At 38.9% G+C, this 20832-nt stretch overlaps 1 protein-coding gene across 3 annotated transcripts in view; it reads right to left on the bottom strand.

Annotated features, from left to right (window-relative positions):
- Window positions 1–3941: 3941 nt before the first annotated feature.
- The window catches only part of SLC9A7 (solute carrier family 9 member A7), an 87793-nt gene continuing 70902 nt past the window's right edge, over window positions 3942–20832 (bottom strand). For all 3 annotated transcript variants that reach the window (XM_063459370.1, XM_063459351.1, XM_063459360.1), the window contains 4 exons: window positions 13054–13117; window positions 12549–12631; window positions 8014–8119; window positions 3942–7371 (listed from right to left, as the gene is read on the bottom strand). In XM_063459370.1, coding sequence (XP_063315440.1) covers window positions 7120–7371; window positions 8014–8119; window positions 12549–12631; window positions 13054–13117 — 505 coding nt within the window. In that variant the 3' untranslated portion in view covers window positions 3942–7119. The remainder of the gene's footprint in view (window positions 7372–8013; window positions 8120–12548; window positions 12632–13053; window positions 13118–20832) is intronic.

The raw sequence follows: 20832 nt of genomic DNA on the forward strand, positions 1-20832 counted from the left end.
TGTGTCCCAATGTCTCAGCGTCCCCAAGTCTCTCACAGTGCTCATGTCTCTCGGGCTCGAAACTGCTGTCTGGACTCTCTGTGCAGAACTGCTCCCCCGCGGATAAGTGAGTAGAAAGAGGCAGAGAGGGAGATGCTGTAACTTCTTATCCCTGCCTCTCTCCACACAAACAGGCAACCTGAGAAATACTTCTGAGAAATACCTGGCAACCATAAGAAATACATGATAAATACCTGGAACCCTTAGAGTAGTGTGTAAAAAATAAATAAATAAATAAATAAATAAATAAACAAACAAACAAAAAATATATATATATATATATTTTTTTTTTAAACCAATGGGCCTATTCCATGGACCTGGGCCTGGAGCTGCAGCTCCATCAGCCCCTATGTTAATCCGGCCCTGGGAAGAGGCCATGCCTTCTTGATAACATTGCAGGAGGGTAGGATATGAGCAGCATTGAGGGAGCCTTGGCTCCAGAAAAAGATAAACAAAACATTTAAAAAATTGTATTGTATGGTTAGTGGAACTAGGTACAGGAACAGGGGTACTATATCATTAGTAATGCAAACCCGTATTCCTATACTTTTAATTGAAATGAGTAAGCAAAAATCTAGCATTCAGTATTCTTTTAAAACTATACCTTCTGATATTGGCCAAAAGTGGATAGATAAATAAACAAAGATAAAACAAATACAGATGTATTAATATTCATAATATGAGGAAAATAGGCAATGTGGCCTGTTTTTGGGGGTAATAACGTTTGCAACATTGGACACTACAATCAGGGGTGTGAAAGTCTGGAATTCAAAAGGAATTTAACATTTTAGGCAAAAATACAGAAAATGGAAGAAAAAAAAAAAACTCCTGGTCAAGAATGGTTTTATTTGGGATAATTTAGCCTAACACCAAAAAAATATATATTACTGAAATTACTTCAGATTCCAAACATTTTACACTCTACTGATTATCTCCATAAATTCATTGATCTTCTTTTATTTGCCTTAACTGTTTCCAGAGGTATTTGGTACATAGGGAATAAGCCATGCACATTGTGATATCAAAGTAGTACAGGGTTCTGTCATTCCCTCAGATTGGACATGTGCACTGGCATAAGACCAATTCGAGATATGGGATGGAGTATTATGAAGGAGAGGAAAGGGAAAGTCCAACATATTGTTGTCCCATTTACATCTGCCAGTTCTTCCATAATTCAGTTAAAATTCCAGCTTCCTTCAAGGCTTTCTCATACCCAAATTCCAAGCCAACGAGAGCAGTCATGTTGGATTATAATATCCCTTCTCTTTGATGAAAGACAGTTTACTGTGACATGTTCCAAAGATCAGCGGGTAAAACGCTGATAAGTAAAATGTGCTCAATATTTGCACAAAAAGGGAAAAGAAAGAAATAAATAAACACAATAGACTGTTTTTTTTTTAACAATAACCCCAACTTATAACGATCATAAAGATTGTAAAATAAAAACACAAGGAGGTAAATTGTTACTCAGTTTAGTTTTAATGAGACAAAAGACTCAATGGTGACAGAAAATCTTTAAATACTTTAAAAAGATGGTGGCCGAACTTGTACACCACTGACCAGGAACTCTCAAGTACAGTTTATTTATTACAGATGTCTAAATTATTTGCTGACTACAGGTATAATGTGCATTCCTTCCACCCAAAAATTCTGGCATCTCCAAGATGACAGCACAGGTCCGCAACACCAACAACACATTCCAAAAGGTATGGGCCCTCTGGGAACAATACGATATATAAAATCAAGACGTTTTAGCGCTCACTTACAGACAGATATTCACTCGTGTAATACAGGGTAATACATCTAGCTTTACCCACAGTTTTCTTTTATTGTATAGATCTTCCTGTTTACTTAAAGTACAAGAAAAACCACGACCGGCAAAGCAAAACAATCCATAACAATGGCTTCTGCGCAAGCCGCTTGAATGGTATCACCAATATATGTTATGCATGCTACTAACCTAACCTTCCTTTCTGTAACACCATTTGAGCAATAGCGGATGACTAGGCTTCTGCGTAAGCCAACAATAATGTCGTACTGAATGCCTGTCGATACATAAATAAAGAATTGAAGAAAAAAATTAAAAAATTCTGGCATCTCTTATTGCGAGGGCTTATTGCGTGACAGATATCTAGATTTATTTATTTTTTTACTCCGTTGCATTAAAAAATGCCCATCAGGTATATATGGTTTATTATGTTATTATTTATATAGCGCCAACAAATTCCGTAGCGCTGTACAGTAGGTGGACGGACGAACAAACATGCAGTTGTAACCAGACATGTTGGACACACAGGAACAGAGGGGTTGAGGGCCCTGCTCAATGAGCTTACATGCAAGATGGAGTGGGGTATAGTGACACAAAAGGTAAGGATAGTATTAGACTAGTGACAGTTGCAAGAGTGAAATCAGTCGGGAGCTATTAACAGTTTAATTGATACGCTTTTATGAACAAGTGGGTTTTTAAATGATTTTTTTTTTTTGAAGGAGTGGAGCCTGGGTGAGCATCTAATGGAGGAGAGAAGCGAGTTCCACAGGAAAGGTGCAGCCCTCAAGAAATCTTGGATGCTTTAAAATGTCTCTGATCAGAAATAATCAACAAATTATATAAATAATCTGTATGTTGTGTCGATAATTTTTACATCTTCTCTGCAATTAAAGCAGTTTTGGGCACAGATAGCATCAGATGGTCCACCACTTCAAATTTCTTGTACAATGGGAAGTGGAGAGTGCAAAGTGCTAAATGTTGAGAGGCATTCTATTCATTTACATGGTGTTTAGTCCTAACTTAGCACTGTTCCCATCATCTTTGAATTAACATGATCGGGTTCTCTGGAGTTTCCTCCCTGCGCGCTGCCAAGCACATGCTTACCCAAACTTTACCCAGTACAACTGTTAATTGTAATTTTGTTAATTGTACCCAAGTAGTAGATGGTATTATTTAGAAATTATATGCTGAAAATTTGAGAAGGAATGTGATGGGAGAAAGGTTAAAAAAGGGATAGGAAGGCGTGGGGGTACAAGGGTCTAAGGCCTCAATTTAATATTTTTGGCTAAACTTTCAACATGATTTAATATTAGGGAGAATTATTTTATTTATTAATATTTTTAAATATGTTTTTGATATTTAAAACAAATCATTTCAAAAGGTTTAGCCAAAATTATGAAATTATTTGAAAAGCTCATCCAGTACTGTAAAATAAAAGGTCTACATTGAAATTGAGAATTAAGCAGTGAGACACTTGCCAACAAGCTGACCTGGAGTTAAAACAGACTCACATAGGTGTTCTAGGCACCTCTTTTAATAGCTAATTCCAGATAATGTACTATAGTATGGTTACACAAGAACAACCAAGCCTCAAAATTGCATCTAGCAATTGAAAAGAAAAAAAAAATCAAAAAATAAAAATAAAAATCGGTGAGTAGAAATTAATCTAACCAAGTTTGCCATGCCCTGGCCAGGCTGGCATGGGCAAGTAACGTTTAGGCCTGACTACTAGTGAATGACTTGAAATTTTGGGCCCTGAGAACAATAATCTATTTGCCTGTTTATATTATGAACACCTGCTTTAGGTAACATTGCAACTTTAAGGATGGAATCACTAGGGAATTCATAAATCCTGCGTGTTATAAGTGCATAAATTCATTACTGGGGTTACATTATTTAACCCTTTTTACACAGCCATGGGTATAGCTTGGCTTCGGCTTGGAGAAGGAGGTTGGCAGCATATACCTGAGGAATTACATTGATCTCATGTCATGGACTATGGCCACGGTTAAGGACCTAACACAGCATTCCTGGTAGCAGATGAAGATGAAAGGAACAACAATAAGTACACCAGCCTTTCACAGGTTCTACATTTGGTCCTGGAAAATAAGCTTTATGTATTCAGTAGCCAAGGTCAGTCATAAAATAAAATGATTTAATAATAAAATAAAAAAAAAGTCAACTCAATTATGGGTGCACTGGAAACACAGGAGTAAATAAAGAGTTTAACACGTATGATCCCTTTTAGCAGGTAGACAATACACTTCTATTAAAAAAGGAAATTTTCCTTAAGGACATATCACATTAGACACAATTGCTGAAACCAACAAAATCATTTGATGGGTGCATAAACATTAAAGCTTTGAAAATTAGGAATAATTTTTTAATTTTTTTTTTTTAACTGGTTGAGTGCCATATTATTACGCCAGTTACAGGGTGAAGGCACTGTCCTGATTCTCACAGTTACACCACAATAGTATATTATTCACTATTACAGATAACCAAAAACACTGGTGCTTTCTGTACTATATTTAATATCTATTTCTATACACTGGGTTATAAATAGTTATAAGAGCCTTAAAGGGGACTTTCCAAGCATATACTGTATTTGGTTTGTGCTTCGGGACCATTTCCCGATCATGCTATGCATTACATACACCATCTACCTCACTATTGCATGCCATGTTGCAATAAGTCATGGCTGCCTATTCTAGCAAATCATATCAAATGGTGTGCCAAAATAGTTTATTTTTGTCTTACTATTCCATTCCTTTATTTGTACACAACTATAATGAAGAACAGTTCTAAATAGAGTACATTTCATATTCTGTCTTTTAACCCTTTCAGGACAATGTGATAATAGAAACTGGCAAGCCTCTTGTGATTAACAAGTTAAAACAGTTTCTTATTTGGACTTTTAATACATCCAGTGCTCTGTTTTGTCATTGAAACCTACCGCTCGGCCCCTACCTTGTGAATGAACTGCTTGTGTTGTAATAATGTGCTGTGTTCTATTATCTGTGTGTCGATCTATATCACTCAAACAACTATCACGCCTGCAGGTGCTCAAGGTGGGATGTTAGTGGCTCAGTAATTGGTATATTCCACCTTACCACCAAAAGGAATGGATGACATATTGCGTGACTACGTTTTGTTAACTTTCAAAGGGGCAGGACTTCACATTAAAATCCCTTGTCATCAAAAAGTTAGTTGCAGGAAGAAGGCAACACTTTATATAATCCATAACGTTGTGAAATTGAAAGATTGCACTACTATGCTTCTACAACACGATCGTACAGATTACACGGCATATCATCACTGTTTTGTGCATGCAGTGTGGAACATAGCGCACTCTGCATTCACATTGTGCAAGACATGACCAACCTGTCAGTACGCCATCATGTGGTTTAGACAGTGATCATCATATACTGAAACTGGACAGGTAGATCCAGAGAGTGCATGTGAGTATACCCATTTTGGTATGGTTCCAAGCTCAGAACAAACTCAGTTTACATGGAGTGGTGTTCACTGGGGAAGGAGAGCTCCCAGTTACTGCCCATTAATTCCTAGGTCTATGCAATGATAAAACCCAGGTTCTGCATTGTGCTAAATTATGAAATGTAGTCATTGCTGAAAACAAAAGACTATGCATGTAAAAGAATCATTGCACAAAGTACATTTGGGTTATAAAAGATGCCTTTCTTTTGCTTATGTTTTTTTTTTTTTTTTTTTTACATACTCCTCTTTTCTAATACCCTGCCCCTTATCAACCACAAGCCATAGTTTAATCTCATTATTTGGTTTACTGTTCATGGGGTTCTACAGACTGTTTCAAGAGTGGGCATGTTGCTTTTACACACATTGTATTATTAAAGAAGTATTGCAGGGTGGACATATATATTGCTTACAGCAGTAGTTCCCTATGTTTGGAACAGGCACATCAGCTAATTAGAACCCAATCAACTCTCTACAACAACCTAGTTACTGTAACCGGACTGCTTTCAAAGAAAACACCTGACAATCAGATATTTTACATAACAGTTAATTAATGGGTATTTGTAAAATTAAAGAATAATTTGCCAAGGTAATACCAGGTCTATCATCAACTTACCTGCCAGAAAAAAATAATAATACCATCTGTGATCTACTGTAATTGGATCAGTAGATGTGAATCACTTTTTCCATTATGAGATCCAAAGAGTAACATTTTTGAAGTAAACCTAGTTCCACAAAGTACCGTATATTATGTCTGGCATCTATATTCTCAAACAACCATTTTCAAATGTAACTTAAGTAGCAGGTCACAGTCTCTTTAAATACTTTGCTAGTAATCCAAATATGTTTGGCCATAAGAAAAAAAAAACAAGGTAGCTACTCACTATACATGTTCTACTTACACATATATCTGCATGGAGAATAAGATTTAATGGTTTCAGGGCAGTTTAAACTACCTACATTTTAAAAGTATATTTTAAGCACAAAAGGGCATTTTATTAGATGAGCAGAGCAGAGGAGAGGAGAACAAGATTGTTTTCAGAAAACAAGACCAGTAATATCAGGAAGTTAAATTGCATATAGAGATGTCCTGCGGTCTTTGCAATGTTTGAAAAAGACGTATTCGTGTGCTGAATTTTAACTAGTCCGGGAAGCAACCTTACATTTATGTGAAAAACCTACAAGATTTTGCTCAATGAAATATGTGCATTTTTTTGTCATGCTTGTAAATAGGATGCACATTTCCATATCATTACAAATTAAAAATAATAAAAATGGTCTTATTAGGTAAAATATCCTATTCATGCTAAAAAAAAAAAAAACTAAAAAAAAAAAAAACATTAAGTTAAGTATTTCAGTAACTCCATCAGGGTAACAAATGTCATTTTGCTAATAAATTACAGGCACTTCCCAGAACAGCTTCAATGTCCCAAGAATAAGGTTGCACACAGCTCAGAAAGTAAAGCAGTCACATTGACCTCATACAGCGGTTCTTCGCTACTCAGGTGTATACACTAGAATTCATTAGGAGCATGTCAAGTTTCTGTTGAGGGGGAAAAAGGGGGAACAGGCAAGGGATGGGCTTACTGCAAATGCTGACTGTTTTTGCCACACACTTTGCAACAGTTTTATACAGGTTGCAATGCCTGAAATATTTTCAGTCTCGATATAGTCCAAGTTCAGTACCACCAGGATTGTCACATTCTAGGTGTGTGAACTTGCATCCGACTCTTCACCATACTGGGGACTGGGTTGGTCCTGGCATCGTTCTTGGAGCAGCATCATCATCTTTCCTTCATTGTTACTAGAGTTTTAGGTCATGGGTTCTCTTCAAGAGGAAACACCAGTCTGGTGCCCCTGTTTGTGATTTCATAGTCTCCTCCTCCAACAAGCTCACGTTCTAGAGCTTCTTCTGAGCTGCTCTTTGTTCTCCTGCCATCAAGGCTTGTGGTGGCTGTATGGGAGCCTGAAGAACCGTTTGCAGTTATTGTGGTATCACCATAGGTTAACGTAAGGTCAGCATCATTAAGTATGAAGTCTGTGTCATCTTCTCTGGGTGGCACTGGGTTCTGCACAGAATAAAATACATTTTAATTAAATTAAGTTTATATTGGTTAGAACACATTTCACTAATCATTTATATTATTATTGATATGTGCTCTAAAATACTTCTAAACACATACACCTCCACTTATACTATGTGTGTGGTTTTAATTCTACTAATTTTATAGTTATTAAACGTTCTTATCTTAGTGTGGGGAAGGAACCTCCAAACGGTATCAGAGTGTCATATTTACCACTGATAGTGATGGGAATTAGCAGTAATATTGACAGGCTCTGCCTTGCAGATTGTAATTGTGCATGCCTGCTGTTTCAGAAGACAACGTGTCGAGAAGCATGCTAGCAAACTCCAGCTTATGAGCAAGCCTCACTACAAAGGCCAGACATCAGCAGTATAGTTCCTCAAAACAGCAGAATTTCCAAAAACCCATATAACGACTCGTTAAAATAGACAAATAATAAATAGTGCAAAAAAAGAATCCAGCTGCAAACCCTTGTTCCAGATGTGTCATATATGGGAAATTATCAAACAAATATTAAACAGCTCTTACCTTAATATTAAACGGGTAGGAAACTATTGAGCAATAGCTATGTAGTGGGAAAAGCTTTATATATAATAAATAAAAAGAAGGTTTTTATTTGCTACTTACGTCATAGACCTGGGGGCTTGTGAAACATCTAGCGATCAGACCACACCAGCTCGGAAGTGTTGTAGTTAACAGAGGACCACTGTGTGTGAGCATTGGCTTCAGGTAACTGGTTATCAAGTTAAGGAAATGTCTGCATGCATTATGGTGCATCCATTCAATTTGAATGTACTACAATGCTATTGCCTTCTATTAAAAAGCACAAACTGTTCCAGATACAAATAGTCTTGTTTCTCCGTGTCTTATTTGCAGGTCACACAAATACAACAGAGGTTAATGGGATTTGAAGTCCAAATACAGTAACAGAAATACAGTTTTTCAGCCTTGAAGATTGCACATAAAGCCAAGGTTGCATAGACCAAGAGTGGTTACTCTTACCACTATAGGTCATGTCAGGGTTATGAATTTTAGTTGTCAAAAAAAAAAAGTAATTTTTAACCCTGATGTGCGATTGGATGACGATGTGTTTTTTTTAAAGAAATTGTTTTACTGGAATTCGGCATTAGGTCTGAAACTCATAACAATGACAGGAGCCAAGATGGAGGTATCAATTCCAGGATAGACCAGTGTAGATTTCTACATTCAACTTTACTTTTCCTGGAATTATGTTAACTTATACCTGTTTTTAACAAATATAAGTTTGTCAAGTGTGAAGAGACCGTTCATGTATAAACAATGCAAGAACAACATAGCCGTTTAAATGCCTGACATTTTGGAGACAAAATTGTAAGCTCCAACCAAAAGAGGTGTGTTTAGTGGTACTCTTCAGTAATACTAAAAGTCAATAGAGCCAGTCAAAGGAAAGCATAATGCTCCCCGAGAGACGAGGATGACCATTGAATAATGTATTGTGATACGGTCATATGTCTCTACCATGGACAATAAATAGGAAAATACAAATAAACAATTGCCTTAGAGAGGATGTCAGTATAATACTAATAGGTAGTTCCCACTAATTATGTATGCGAGGGATATGTAAGTATATGAAAGCAGACTGAACAGTGTAGATACATCACATCTAGTGGACCACAAAAACAGCTAGATCTATAGAAATATATAGATCACATTCCAATAATAGTGGCTGAGAATCGGCAATGGGGAAAGCAAAGGCGTGCCATGTGCACACTATGCTTCGTATATCCAGAGAAACTTCTATAGGCGGGACAAGGGCGTATCCATACCGAAAATAGAATAAACTCCCACAACAGTACAACATGCCTAGGACAATCCCAGTAGTGGGATAGAGTGGATAAAAGGTACTAGATAGCTGAATGGCAAAAAAAAACTAAGAGGGCAGGCAAATATAGATAAACAATATCATCATACAGAATCAAAGTAAACACAGCCAAATGGCCAAAAGAAGGTGGATGCAAACAAAAATACACATCATATACACATATATACACACACAGCAGATATACATAGTAGAAACCCATATAAAAATTATGTCCTAGTGTGATGTGAAGATTATTACACTATACGCAATAAAGGGTATAAAGAGTTTTCCACTGGTCCCAGGAATAGGCAAAAAAAATATGAAGAAAACTGAAGGAATTTTTTTTAAAATTAAAGATCCAGAGTAAGGATAAGGGGGAGAAAGTGCCACATTTCTAAGTAGTCAGAAAGATTGGTTTCTTAGTTCTAGCGGTCCCTATATCATCTTTTACCAATGTGTACCTGACTTTTTTGCCCCTCCTATAAGTTAATGTCAAAATAGGGGGGCGGGGGAATTATGTGGCAAGTTGGTGACAACGGGAATCCTAGTATTCCTCCTGTTAGCCGGAGTCCAGAAACAGAGTGTTTCTCCTTTATCAATGTACAAGACATTTTCCTACTCTCCACTAAGGAGGTTAGTGGGAAATCCTCTTGTTGCAAATTTAGTTGCTATCTCATCAAGTCTAGTGTTGGCCATCACAGGGTCGGACACATTAAGCTTGACGTTCATTAACGGTCTATGTGGAGGTGACCGAATGGTCCTTTCGGAATGTAAGCTAATGAAATGCAACAAACTGTTGCAATCAGTTGGCTTCACGTAGCGGTCATTGAGTATTTCAAGATCATCCCTGTATATCAGTAATTCCAGTAAACTGATATTGTGTGAATGTCAGTTCATGGTAAAGGCCGACAATGTTGGAGTCATTGAAACTGATCAAGGACTCTACTGAGCCTTCCCAGATTCCAAAAATTTCACCAATATAGAACCACCAAACTTTGGTGTGCACCACAAAGGGGATGAGGGTAGATGAACTCCTTCTCAAATTTGTTCATGAAGATATTGACATACAATGGAGCCATATTCAACCCCATTGCATTCCCCTTCACTTGCCTTAAAAAGTCATCTTGAAAGAGAAAGTAGTTCCTAGTGAGAATGGTATGTAGAAGTAAGTCCCTCACTGCTGCAAACCCCTATCAAGAGGTATGGAGGTGTAAAGAGTAAACACATCTCCTTTGAGAGGAGCTTACAGTTTTGGTTTCAGAATTATAGGTATTTAAACTGGTATGTTGTACTTGCATTCTTTATACATGATTAAGGACATTGGGCCAAAACATATTTTTTGTGTTCCTGTCTTCATTAAAACTGCATTATGCATCCTTCCTGTTAAACCTGTGAACTCTACATTGGAAACTACTACCTGGAGGTTGCAGATCCCACCACAGAGTACCAGTGGGTACATTGGTTACCTATTCCCCATGAGTGCCACACCACTCCTATTTATTTTAAAGTAACTCATTGAAAACTACCTTCTATTCATGTGCTTGGAAATCTTTCAATGAGCTAATGAATGAAAATACCTGGCTGCATTATTAAATAACTGCCACGATGTTCTGTTTCCATGAATTACACTTTTTCTGCCATCTTATAGAATTAATAATATACTCACTTAAATCCAAACGGCTTACAATTTGCAGTGTTATCAGTTCGTATGGAATGAACATGACATCATTATACAGGTATATGCACTGGCCACGATAACAGACTACTTCCACAAAGTAGTTATGTATATAATTATTAAAAAGGCTGTATTCCAGGATTAAAACTTAGTTACAGTGATAATGTCACTGTCTAGAACTAACCTGATGATCCACCCTCCCTCAAATCCACATAGATTGTAATTCATTTTACCAGGTCCTACTTTACCTCTAAATATCCCCTTTATATGACTGTAAAGCACTGCTAATATTAATTTTAAAAATGCTCACAAGCCTGTATTTTACTTTGGACACTCTTCTATGGAGCCTATATATACATACTGATTATTGCTAAAGGATTTTAGCTGACCTGATATAATGTTAATCCTAATATAAACCATGTTCCGTTCCTGTTTTCCCATGCTCTGGCACACAGAAGCACTTATATTATTCTTTTTATACAGACTGTGTACTCTTAATGCCAAGAGAGACCCTTCGCATATTTCACAGAATTGGTATATTTTAACCAAAGAAATTACATCTAAATATTTCTAGAAGTACATAATACAAAATAAGATATCTGAAATTCCCCATACGCATAGTTAGAGATATAAAAATAAATAAATCGGTTGCTTTGCGAATAATGTGCATTTATCTTTGTCCTTAATTGTCCCAAATTCACGTTGGTTTTTCATTCCCAAACTGCATGTGGGTTTTCTTTACAGTGTGTACAATGAGATCCGAACCCACTTACAAATGGTTTTCTGCTCTCTGCATCACATCATCTGCAAAGAATTCAATAACTATAGCAACGAGAGCAGTACTTTTCCAAAGAGTTCCTGTAGTGCGTTGTAGTTGCCTGAATGCGGTAATTTGAGCATCCCTGTGACAGTCTGTGAAGCTCACTTCAGTATATTCTAATCACGCTCCTTTAGAATGGAACTGAATATTCAGCCTTAAAGTGGGAAAATATTCACCAATGACGTGATCTTTTTGACCTTGTTAACCTGGACGGGCATGTGAAACTGATTTTTCATCAGTAGAGGACTATGGCAAAAGCATGAGCTTACTAAATGAAAGCACAAGATTTGCAATTTGACTAAAAAAAATATATATATATATTAGATTTACTCTTTTAAGGACTTTAAACAAAATATGTGAATTGGGGAACACATTAAATTACCAATGGTTGGGTTGATCGATATCAGAGCTCTTGGCCCTGGGGCCACTGCTTTTTATTTTAGCAGATGATGTGATGTTTATGGCTTAAGGGGAGGTAAGAGAGATCATGCCTGGCGCAGCATAAAAACAAATTAGACCATTCCTATTTTATGTTGATTACACTAGGTTTAGTGAATGTAGAATACTAGTAAGGAGCTCCCATATGTGATTATTAGAGTATCATCACAAAGAATCAACAGATATACTAACAGGTTCCTAGTTATAATACCTTCAAATACAAAAACAGTCTTGTATACTTGCACACTTTGTCCATGTATAGATCTACATATGACTACATATGACTTCCATTATCATCTCAGTGTGGAGACAATGAGTTTCTTGTCTGATGCAAGTATAGAAGTGGGTAACAGAAAACAGTCATTAATTCAGTCAATATGAAAGGATACTTGTGGTCAAAGCTATACCAGAGCCTAAAAATCCAAGCACTTTCCTGCTTTGTCCGACTAATTCCAACTGAATCAGGTCCGTCCTATATAAAACAAATAAAAAAAAACACACAGGTTCATTAATAACTATTGCAAATAAGTGTTAACAGGTAGCAGATTTGTTCTCCTTACATAGGATATTGAGGTGGATGCATTTCACTAATGTCCGGTAATAAAAGGAAATCGTTCTAGACCCAAAGAACAAGAATAAAATGTTGAGTATTCCAGCTACAGGATTTGGGAAGATGGTGGTTTTACGTGTAATTAATTTACATGTATTAATGTTGTATTTCCTGTATCATTATAAGCATTACATTTGGGCACACAGTTAATCAAGGTGTATTACAAAAAGAAAGATGGCTGCTCCTTGCTGACATTTTTATATCCAACATACTGTACACAATAAATGTCCATCTTACATTAATCCATTGTGAACTTTTGTGTCAGTTTACTTAATAGTACTTACTGCATGCAGAACTTGAAAGGTGTCATTCGTTTGTGGTGGGTCCTGATCTGGATCAACACCAACTCTAGTACATAGAAAGAAGGAAATATTTAAAGTTCTAAAGATATATTGTATGAAATATGCTGCAGTGGGACCAAGGTTACAAAGGACATTAGCTAAGCATAGTGTAATACAACACAATTGACAATATACAGGGAAGCAGTAAGCAGTTTGTTATTTATGACCATTATGACTATAGCATTTCATATTTAACACTTTCCATAAAGGCTAATATACTATGTTAAGTTACCCAATTTCTACTAGTAACATTTGAATTAAATGAACATTTCAAGAACCACAAACCATAATAATCGTTATAGAGCCAGGAGTGTCCTGGTGCCCCCCTCCTGTAAGTATTCAAACCATTTAAGAATGGTTTGACAGGGAGTGTGGCTTGGACATAGACCCGGATGGTTGCTTGAGTCCTAAGCTCTGGCCTCGGCACATCATAAAACGCTCTATAATTAGTACTAATACAGCCCATGAGAGCTGCTTTGGAGACAGACACTCATCCTTTGATTAAGAGGACACCGCATCAAAATCCTCCTTCCAGTGCACAGACGACACTACTCGCATCCTCCAGCAAATGCCCTCTGACCAGGATTACCTAGCCAAATGGATTGACAAAAGCATCAAGGAGATCAAATATGAGAAACAGGCCATTGGAACCTGCACAGCGGAGCTAAAGACACAATTAGAAGTTGTGGTGGAGGCCCATAACAAGATGGCAGACCATATCAAAAACCTATAAGGCTGCCTCCACAAGGTGGAACATCTACTGGAAGACCTCTCTAATAGATCCCGCAGGAACAATATTAGAATAAGAGGTCTACCAGAGTCACCACGATAGGGCTCTCTCCTTCAGCTGTTCCCTGAAATATTTTGCCCACTATTATCAGAGATATCAGACAGCAACTGAATCATTAACAGAGAGCTGAGGGCCAGAGGGCAACACACATAATCATCCAATTCCATCACTTCTGCACTAAAGAAGCCATTATAAGAAAGTGCAGAGGTTCCAATAACATGCTTAATGCAGCGCTATTGCAGGTGTTCCAAGATCTTTCTCGGACTACCCTGCAGAAACACAAGCTATAGAAACCAGTGGCAGATGTCCTACACTCCTTCATACCCTTTGCTTCGGGACACCCTTTCCAAGATATTCTAGATATTTTACTCTTAAAAGGTAGCAAAACAATGGTCCTTCTACAATCTAGTGACCTGTCAACATTTTGGCAAGTCTTGGGCATTATGGATCTATAAGTGGAAGCACCACATCTGTGACACGTGGTGCTAAGGGAATGCAATGAAAGGGTGAGGTCTAAGCATGGATGCATCCTGCCTAAAGAGGTCACTGCCCAGGCCTGTATTTAACTCAAACCATATACCTTATGGTGCAGTAATGTACACCACACAGGACCTTACCAGTCACTTAGGCACACACCATAACCCCTACATGCTCCATACTTTTTATCAACACAATTAACAGAGATTAAAAAAAATATTGTATTTTACTTGATCCCTGATTATTTCTACTGTCCCCCACTAAAGGGCTTTCCAAGAAAAGCTCAGAAATCATTTAATAAAATCACATTAGCAGCAAGAAGGGTCACAGCATTTTCGATTAAAACAGAAAATGTCAGAATTGTATAACTGACTTTAAACCATGTAATTGACTATTGTATTTACATGGACTTAAAGGACCACTCTAGGCACCCAGACCACTTCAGCTTAATGAAGTGGTCTGGGTGCCAGGTCCAGCTAGGGTTAACCCATTTTTTTTATAAACATAGCAGTTCCAGAGAAACTGCTATGTTTATAAATGAGTTAATCCAGCCCTCAAATCCTCTAGTGGCTGTCTCACTGACAGCCGATAGAGACGCTTGCGTGATTCTCTTGCCGTGAGTGTGCATTCAGCCGAATGGGAGGAGAGGAGGAGGATCGGAGGAGAAGAGCTCCCCGCCCGGCGCTGGAGAAAGGTAAGTTTTAACCCCTTTCCTCTCCCCAGAGCCTGGCGGGAGGGGGTCCCTGAGGGTGGGGGCACCCTCAGGGCACTATAGTGCCAGGAAAACGAGTGTTTTCCTGGCACTATAGTGGTCCTTTAACTAAACTGTAATGCTTCTTTGGAATGTAATGTAACAGTTTTTTTCTCGTCTCAAATACAAAAAAAATGGTTTGACTATTTAATTTGTGTCTGCTGGGTTATTGTCACTTCCTCCCATGATGCCAAAAGCTGTTGCAAAGAGATTTTTCTTAGTTTCACTGAGCGAAATCCTACTGTGCAGAGCCAGCTTGTTGGCTGAGAGCGGTGAATTCCATGTAAGTTGTTAAACTGTTCTGACTATTTAAAGTGGGAAGACTGTACTGGTTACGGTGCTTGGTTTGTTTCTTTAATACCTGATTCAGTCAGCCATTAGACTCATGCAATATCACAGCCTGCAATTAGATCAACCAATTCATTTTAGAACAATTTGTAAACAGATCAGTCAAACAACCAGATTAGATCACTACTCTAGATGATGGAAAAACAAAGCATTTATGTTCTGTAATGTTTTTAACCTTGTGTTCTCTCTGGCGTGGAAGCAACTATTTAACAAGCTATGGTTACGTGTAAAAGCACAACACATGCAAGGCACATCTGGAGAAGCTAATTTGTGTGCATGGCCTACTTCCTCTATGTGGTCAAATCTTGTACTCCTTATTTGTATTCTGCATATTTACCAAAAATCACGAGTAGAACCTGGGGAATTGCAAGCAGATTAAGAAGTGAAAAAGTAGAATAGCCCTGTTTGTCTTGGATGTGTAATATTCATATGTTGTTTTGTTTTTCAAAATATGTCACTTGAGTAAGATCACTGCCCATTTTGCAACTCAAAGAAAATCGTCACGGCACACATGATGCACAGCTTGTCAACAACTAACTGTATCAAAACATCTGGCAAGCTACGGTCTGTGAAAGTGAGAAAATGGCTTGGGGTAAGCCGTGTCTGCTCGGGAAAGCAGAATGGTCCTGATAAAGTACATTTGTGCAATCATTAATTCTATAAAGGTTTTGTATAACAGTTCTGCTAAAGCACATATCTATCACCCTATGCCGACTTTATGGGTTTCGTGGAAGTCAGGAGATTGTGTCTGTGCTAAGAAAAGACAAAAGGCTTTATAGCCTGGCTTAAGGTTAGTTCCGGGGCAAAAGGTGTAAAATGATTTTTAGCTCACAAAGAATAAAAGGTACAGTATAAATTATATAATTATATCTTTATAGGTTGATTTTTTATTATTATATATTTCCTGAATAAATTTATGTAGTGGTACAAAGTAACAAAACATATACATTTTATATTCTAAATCTCAAAAGACAATTTGATATTAAAACTGAAAGCCTAGGTTGTATTTTTAAAAAAAATTGCATAAAAGACTCTTGCTGTTTTTTTTACCATGTACACTATGGAAAATAGTACAATTTTTTTTTTTTTATTTTACTTTGCAGAGTAATGTAATTGGCACCATGTGTAGACCTTATTGTTGCGTTGGTGGTGTAGTGCATCAAAGAAGCAGGCAATGTGCCGGCCTGGTATTGCTCTCTGTGGTATTCATTTAGTGAGCAAAGCTTGTAGGTGGGTGGGGGGGGGGGGAATGTAACATCATATCCCTTTAACTTCCCATCAGGCCCTGCTCACTGGAAGAATAACTCATGGACAATACTGGCAAAACAAACCTTCTGCCTCTTCTCAGTCACATATACCACCAACAGTAGACAGCAGTGGTTTAATTTAATATTAAAATTATTGTCAGGTTAATTCTGCAAATAAAACACTGCACATATATATATTTTTTTTAATGTGGAGTTCTGTGTTTTATTGTTGCCACATAATCTTATCCTCTCCTTAAAGCAAATCCACCTGGCCGCAATCCCTCTTCTCTTCCTCTATTACTCCGACCCATCTGTCCTCTCTCTTCCCATCATTACTCACATCACTGCAACCCGTCCCTCACCTATCCTATTACTTCAAACACATTCCCCTTCACTCTTTGTATCCCTTCCTCTCTACCCCATCCTCCCACGACGCTTACCCATCCCTTCCTCTCTACCCCATCCTCCCACGACGTCCACCCATCCCTTCCTCTCTACCCCATCCTCCCACGACGTCCACCCATCCCTTCCTCCCACGACGTCCACCCATCCCTTCCTCCCACGACGTCCACCCATCCCTTCCTCCCACGACGTCCACCCATCCCTTCCTCCCACGACGTCCACCCATCCCTTCCTCCCACGACGTCCACCCATCCCTTCCTCCCACGACGTCCACCCATCCCTTCCCTTCCTCCCACGACGTCCACCCATCCCTTCCCTTCCTCCCACGACGTCCACCCATCCCATCCCTTCCTCCCACGACGTCCACCCATCCCATCCCTTCCTCCCACGACGTCCACCCATCCCATCCCTTCCTCCCACGACGTCCACCCATCCCTTCCTCCCACGACGTCCACCCATCCCTTCCTCCCACGACGTCCACCCATCCCTTCCTCCCACGACGTCCACCCATCCCTTCCTCCCACGACGTCCACCCATCCCTTCCTCCCACGACGTCCACCCATCCCTTCCTCCCACGACGTCCACCCATCCCTTCCTCCCACGACGTCCACCCATCCCTTCCTCCCACGACGTCCACCCATCCCTTCCTCCCACGACGTCCACCCATCCCTTCCTCCCACGACGTCCACCCATCCCTTCCTCCCACGACGTCCACCCATCCCTTCCTCCCACGACGTCCACCCATCCCTTCCTCCCACGACGTCCACCCATCCCTTCCTCCCACGACGTCCACCCATCCCTTCCTCCCACGACGTCCACCCATCCCTTCCTCCCACGACGACCACCCATCCCCAAATCTACACTCTATCCTCCCATGGCTCCACCCATGCATAACTCTCCAACCCATCTCCCCTATCTTTTAATCTTATTACTTTCAATCATCTCTCCCTCCCTCTTCCTCTCACTACCAGACATACCACCCTCCGCAACCTGCCATCACTCGAGTTCATACCTTCTTTTCAGCAACCTCCTATTACTCCCTTTTATACCCCCTCCTATCACAGCAACAACTCCCTTTCTCTTACCATACCCCTCTCTGCTCTCTCACATCACCGCCTATTCTACTCAACCCAGTCTTCAATAGCTCAACTGACTCCTGATATGCCAGAAATCTCTCCTCAAATATCTTAACCTGGTGTTAAAATCCCTCCATACCTTTGCTCATCCATATCTCCCCACACTAAGCTCCCGCTACAGTCCAAACTGTGTTCTCCGCTCCCTCAACACTACCTATCTCCCCCAAACCCTGTAACCATGTGCTCTCTCATTTCCCCCCACTACCACTGGATCAAGCTCCCTCCCCACATCCAATCTGCCACCTTTCATATTTCCGCAAACTTCAAAAGGCACAGCTCTTCAATAAAAGCCTTTCCAGTCACTCCCTAACCCAATTCCTCACAGACCAACATATCTGACTATATAACCTTATCAATATTCCCTGATCCCCAGCATTGCAGCCACCACCCACGCTCTTTCTATCCCCCAGATGCAACTCTTCCATACAAATTAAAAGTAATTAAGGGGCAATGACCAAACAAGGTCAATCTCTTCAACAATATATTCTTCTCTTTAACACCACCTCCCCTTCTCTGTGGATCTCTGACCTAGGTCCCTTTTACTCCTTGTTTCTTATCAACCTCTTTGTCTCTATTCTCTACTATATTTACTGTAAACTCATTTTCTTCTATTTCTCCACATTCAATGCATTTTGACTGCACAGCACTGCTTCTATACCCTTCTATCTTCATCATAATCACTGTGTACGGTATACGGATTGTCAGAAAGTACTCCATATATTGGCAGTGTGGATATAGTGTTCTCTTACTTCAAACTTATATTTCCTCCCCACAGCCTTTTGTCTCAATGGACAATTCATACTCTAAATTGTAAACTAAAGGGCAGGGTTCTCTTCTCATTTTGTTTCAGTGGGTCTAAATATTTATGCCCTGTTCGTATAATTACCAATATAAATTTTTGTATAAATGGTAAAGAGCTTGGGATAAAAACGTTAATAAGAATTATTTAAATAAACAAACCCTGGATTATGAAACAAATTAAACTAATTTTGTGATATGCCCACATGCCTTTTCAGAACTTGGGTGTTTGGATGAAGTTATCCAAAACGGATTGCAAATGTCTAGCAAATAACTCCATTAGTGTATAACTGGTCATGGTGCAAACTATCATGTGGGTGGGTCAACAAAATAGCGTTAATCAATGTAGCATATATTGAACTTTTTATCCACAATCCGGTATCAGAAGAAACGATTATTTATAAAAACAAGGTTGCCCACTGCTGAAGCACAAAAAGAGTTAAATGATTCTGTTCAAATAATGCAAATGATAACTTTGAAAGACACCAACATGGTTCATGGTACAGGTACATACACAAATAGATAGGATTTGCTTGTAATTCTAGCGCCTGACAGGAAACAAAGAAGTTTTTAGTTTCTTTTCTAATGCTGGATGATTAGAATTAAGTTCCTATTCACAAACTGCAGCTGCAAAATGACACGTTACTTGAGTCTGTCTTCATATCCATTTGGAACCACTTGCAAAGATATCCGGAACACAAGCAAGCCTTGATCTATCCACAGAGTGACTATTGTTGGACTATCAGAGAGAAGTTTATAGTATCTGAAGGGCATAGCATGGGCTGAGAGCCAAGGTTTGGAACGGTCTGTCTCTATCAATGGACATTACAGTGTACTTCACATTGATTAATACAGTCAAGGGTGTGAGAAATAATGTCATATATTGAGCTAGCAAAATTACAAACAAATGGACTGCACAATTGCATTAAAGCAGCACTTTCATTTTGCAGTTTGTTTTGAAATGATTCCTTTTTTTGTCCCTGTGTTTCTTCTTTTTTCTTTTGATACAATTTACCACAATTTTTAGTTATACCTAACAAAAAGCAGTAACTACTTTTTCTTATGGGGAGTGTAATCTTTGTCAAAGTATAATTTCAGTAACACCACAGCACCTAATAAGTGTGAACCCTGCTTTAGATGGAGACTGCCAGTGTTGTCAGGCCACTACAGGCACGTTTGTGCACATTTAGAGGGATTGTCCTTAAATCACAACTTTTTGGAAGGCAATTAGTGCCATCTCAAAGAAGTTCTCAGATAGCTCCCCAACCTTTCGACATGCCCAATTTCTCCTGCATCACACCACTACACAGACAGCTAGATATAAGACATCTCAGAGTGAAATAAAGTTGTTCCTCTTTACCGGAAAAAAAGACATGCCACCTCCCAATACTCTCTGGTTTGACAAAATGGAGGATTAAGGACGTTTGGAAGAATTGAAATTTATGGCTCAGGCATGTACCCAAACATATGTAGACATATGGACTTACTGGGTGATGGTTGCATATCACAAAGAATTTCGGGAACTTTTGACTCATGGAAATTGGTAGGCTATGGTTAAGAAATATGGGGGAGATGGATAAGGAGCTAGGTCAAGAGGGTGTGGTGGGGGGGTGGGGGGGATGTATTTGGTCACTGGTCAGGACCGCGTCCATACCAATTCAGAGACATGGACATCCCTCCACTTAACTCTAATGCATGTTTGATATAGATTGCCTTCATGGGTGGAGATGATTAGCCACAAAAGAACACCTCACCTGTTAATCATAAACCAAT

The sequence above is a fragment of the Pelobates fuscus genome, chromosome 1 (genome assembly GCF_036172605.1).
Source record: "Pelobates fuscus isolate aPelFus1 chromosome 1, aPelFus1.pri, whole genome shotgun sequence".
Taxonomy (NCBI): domain Eukaryota; kingdom Metazoa; phylum Chordata; class Amphibia; order Anura; family Pelobatidae; genus Pelobates; species Pelobates fuscus.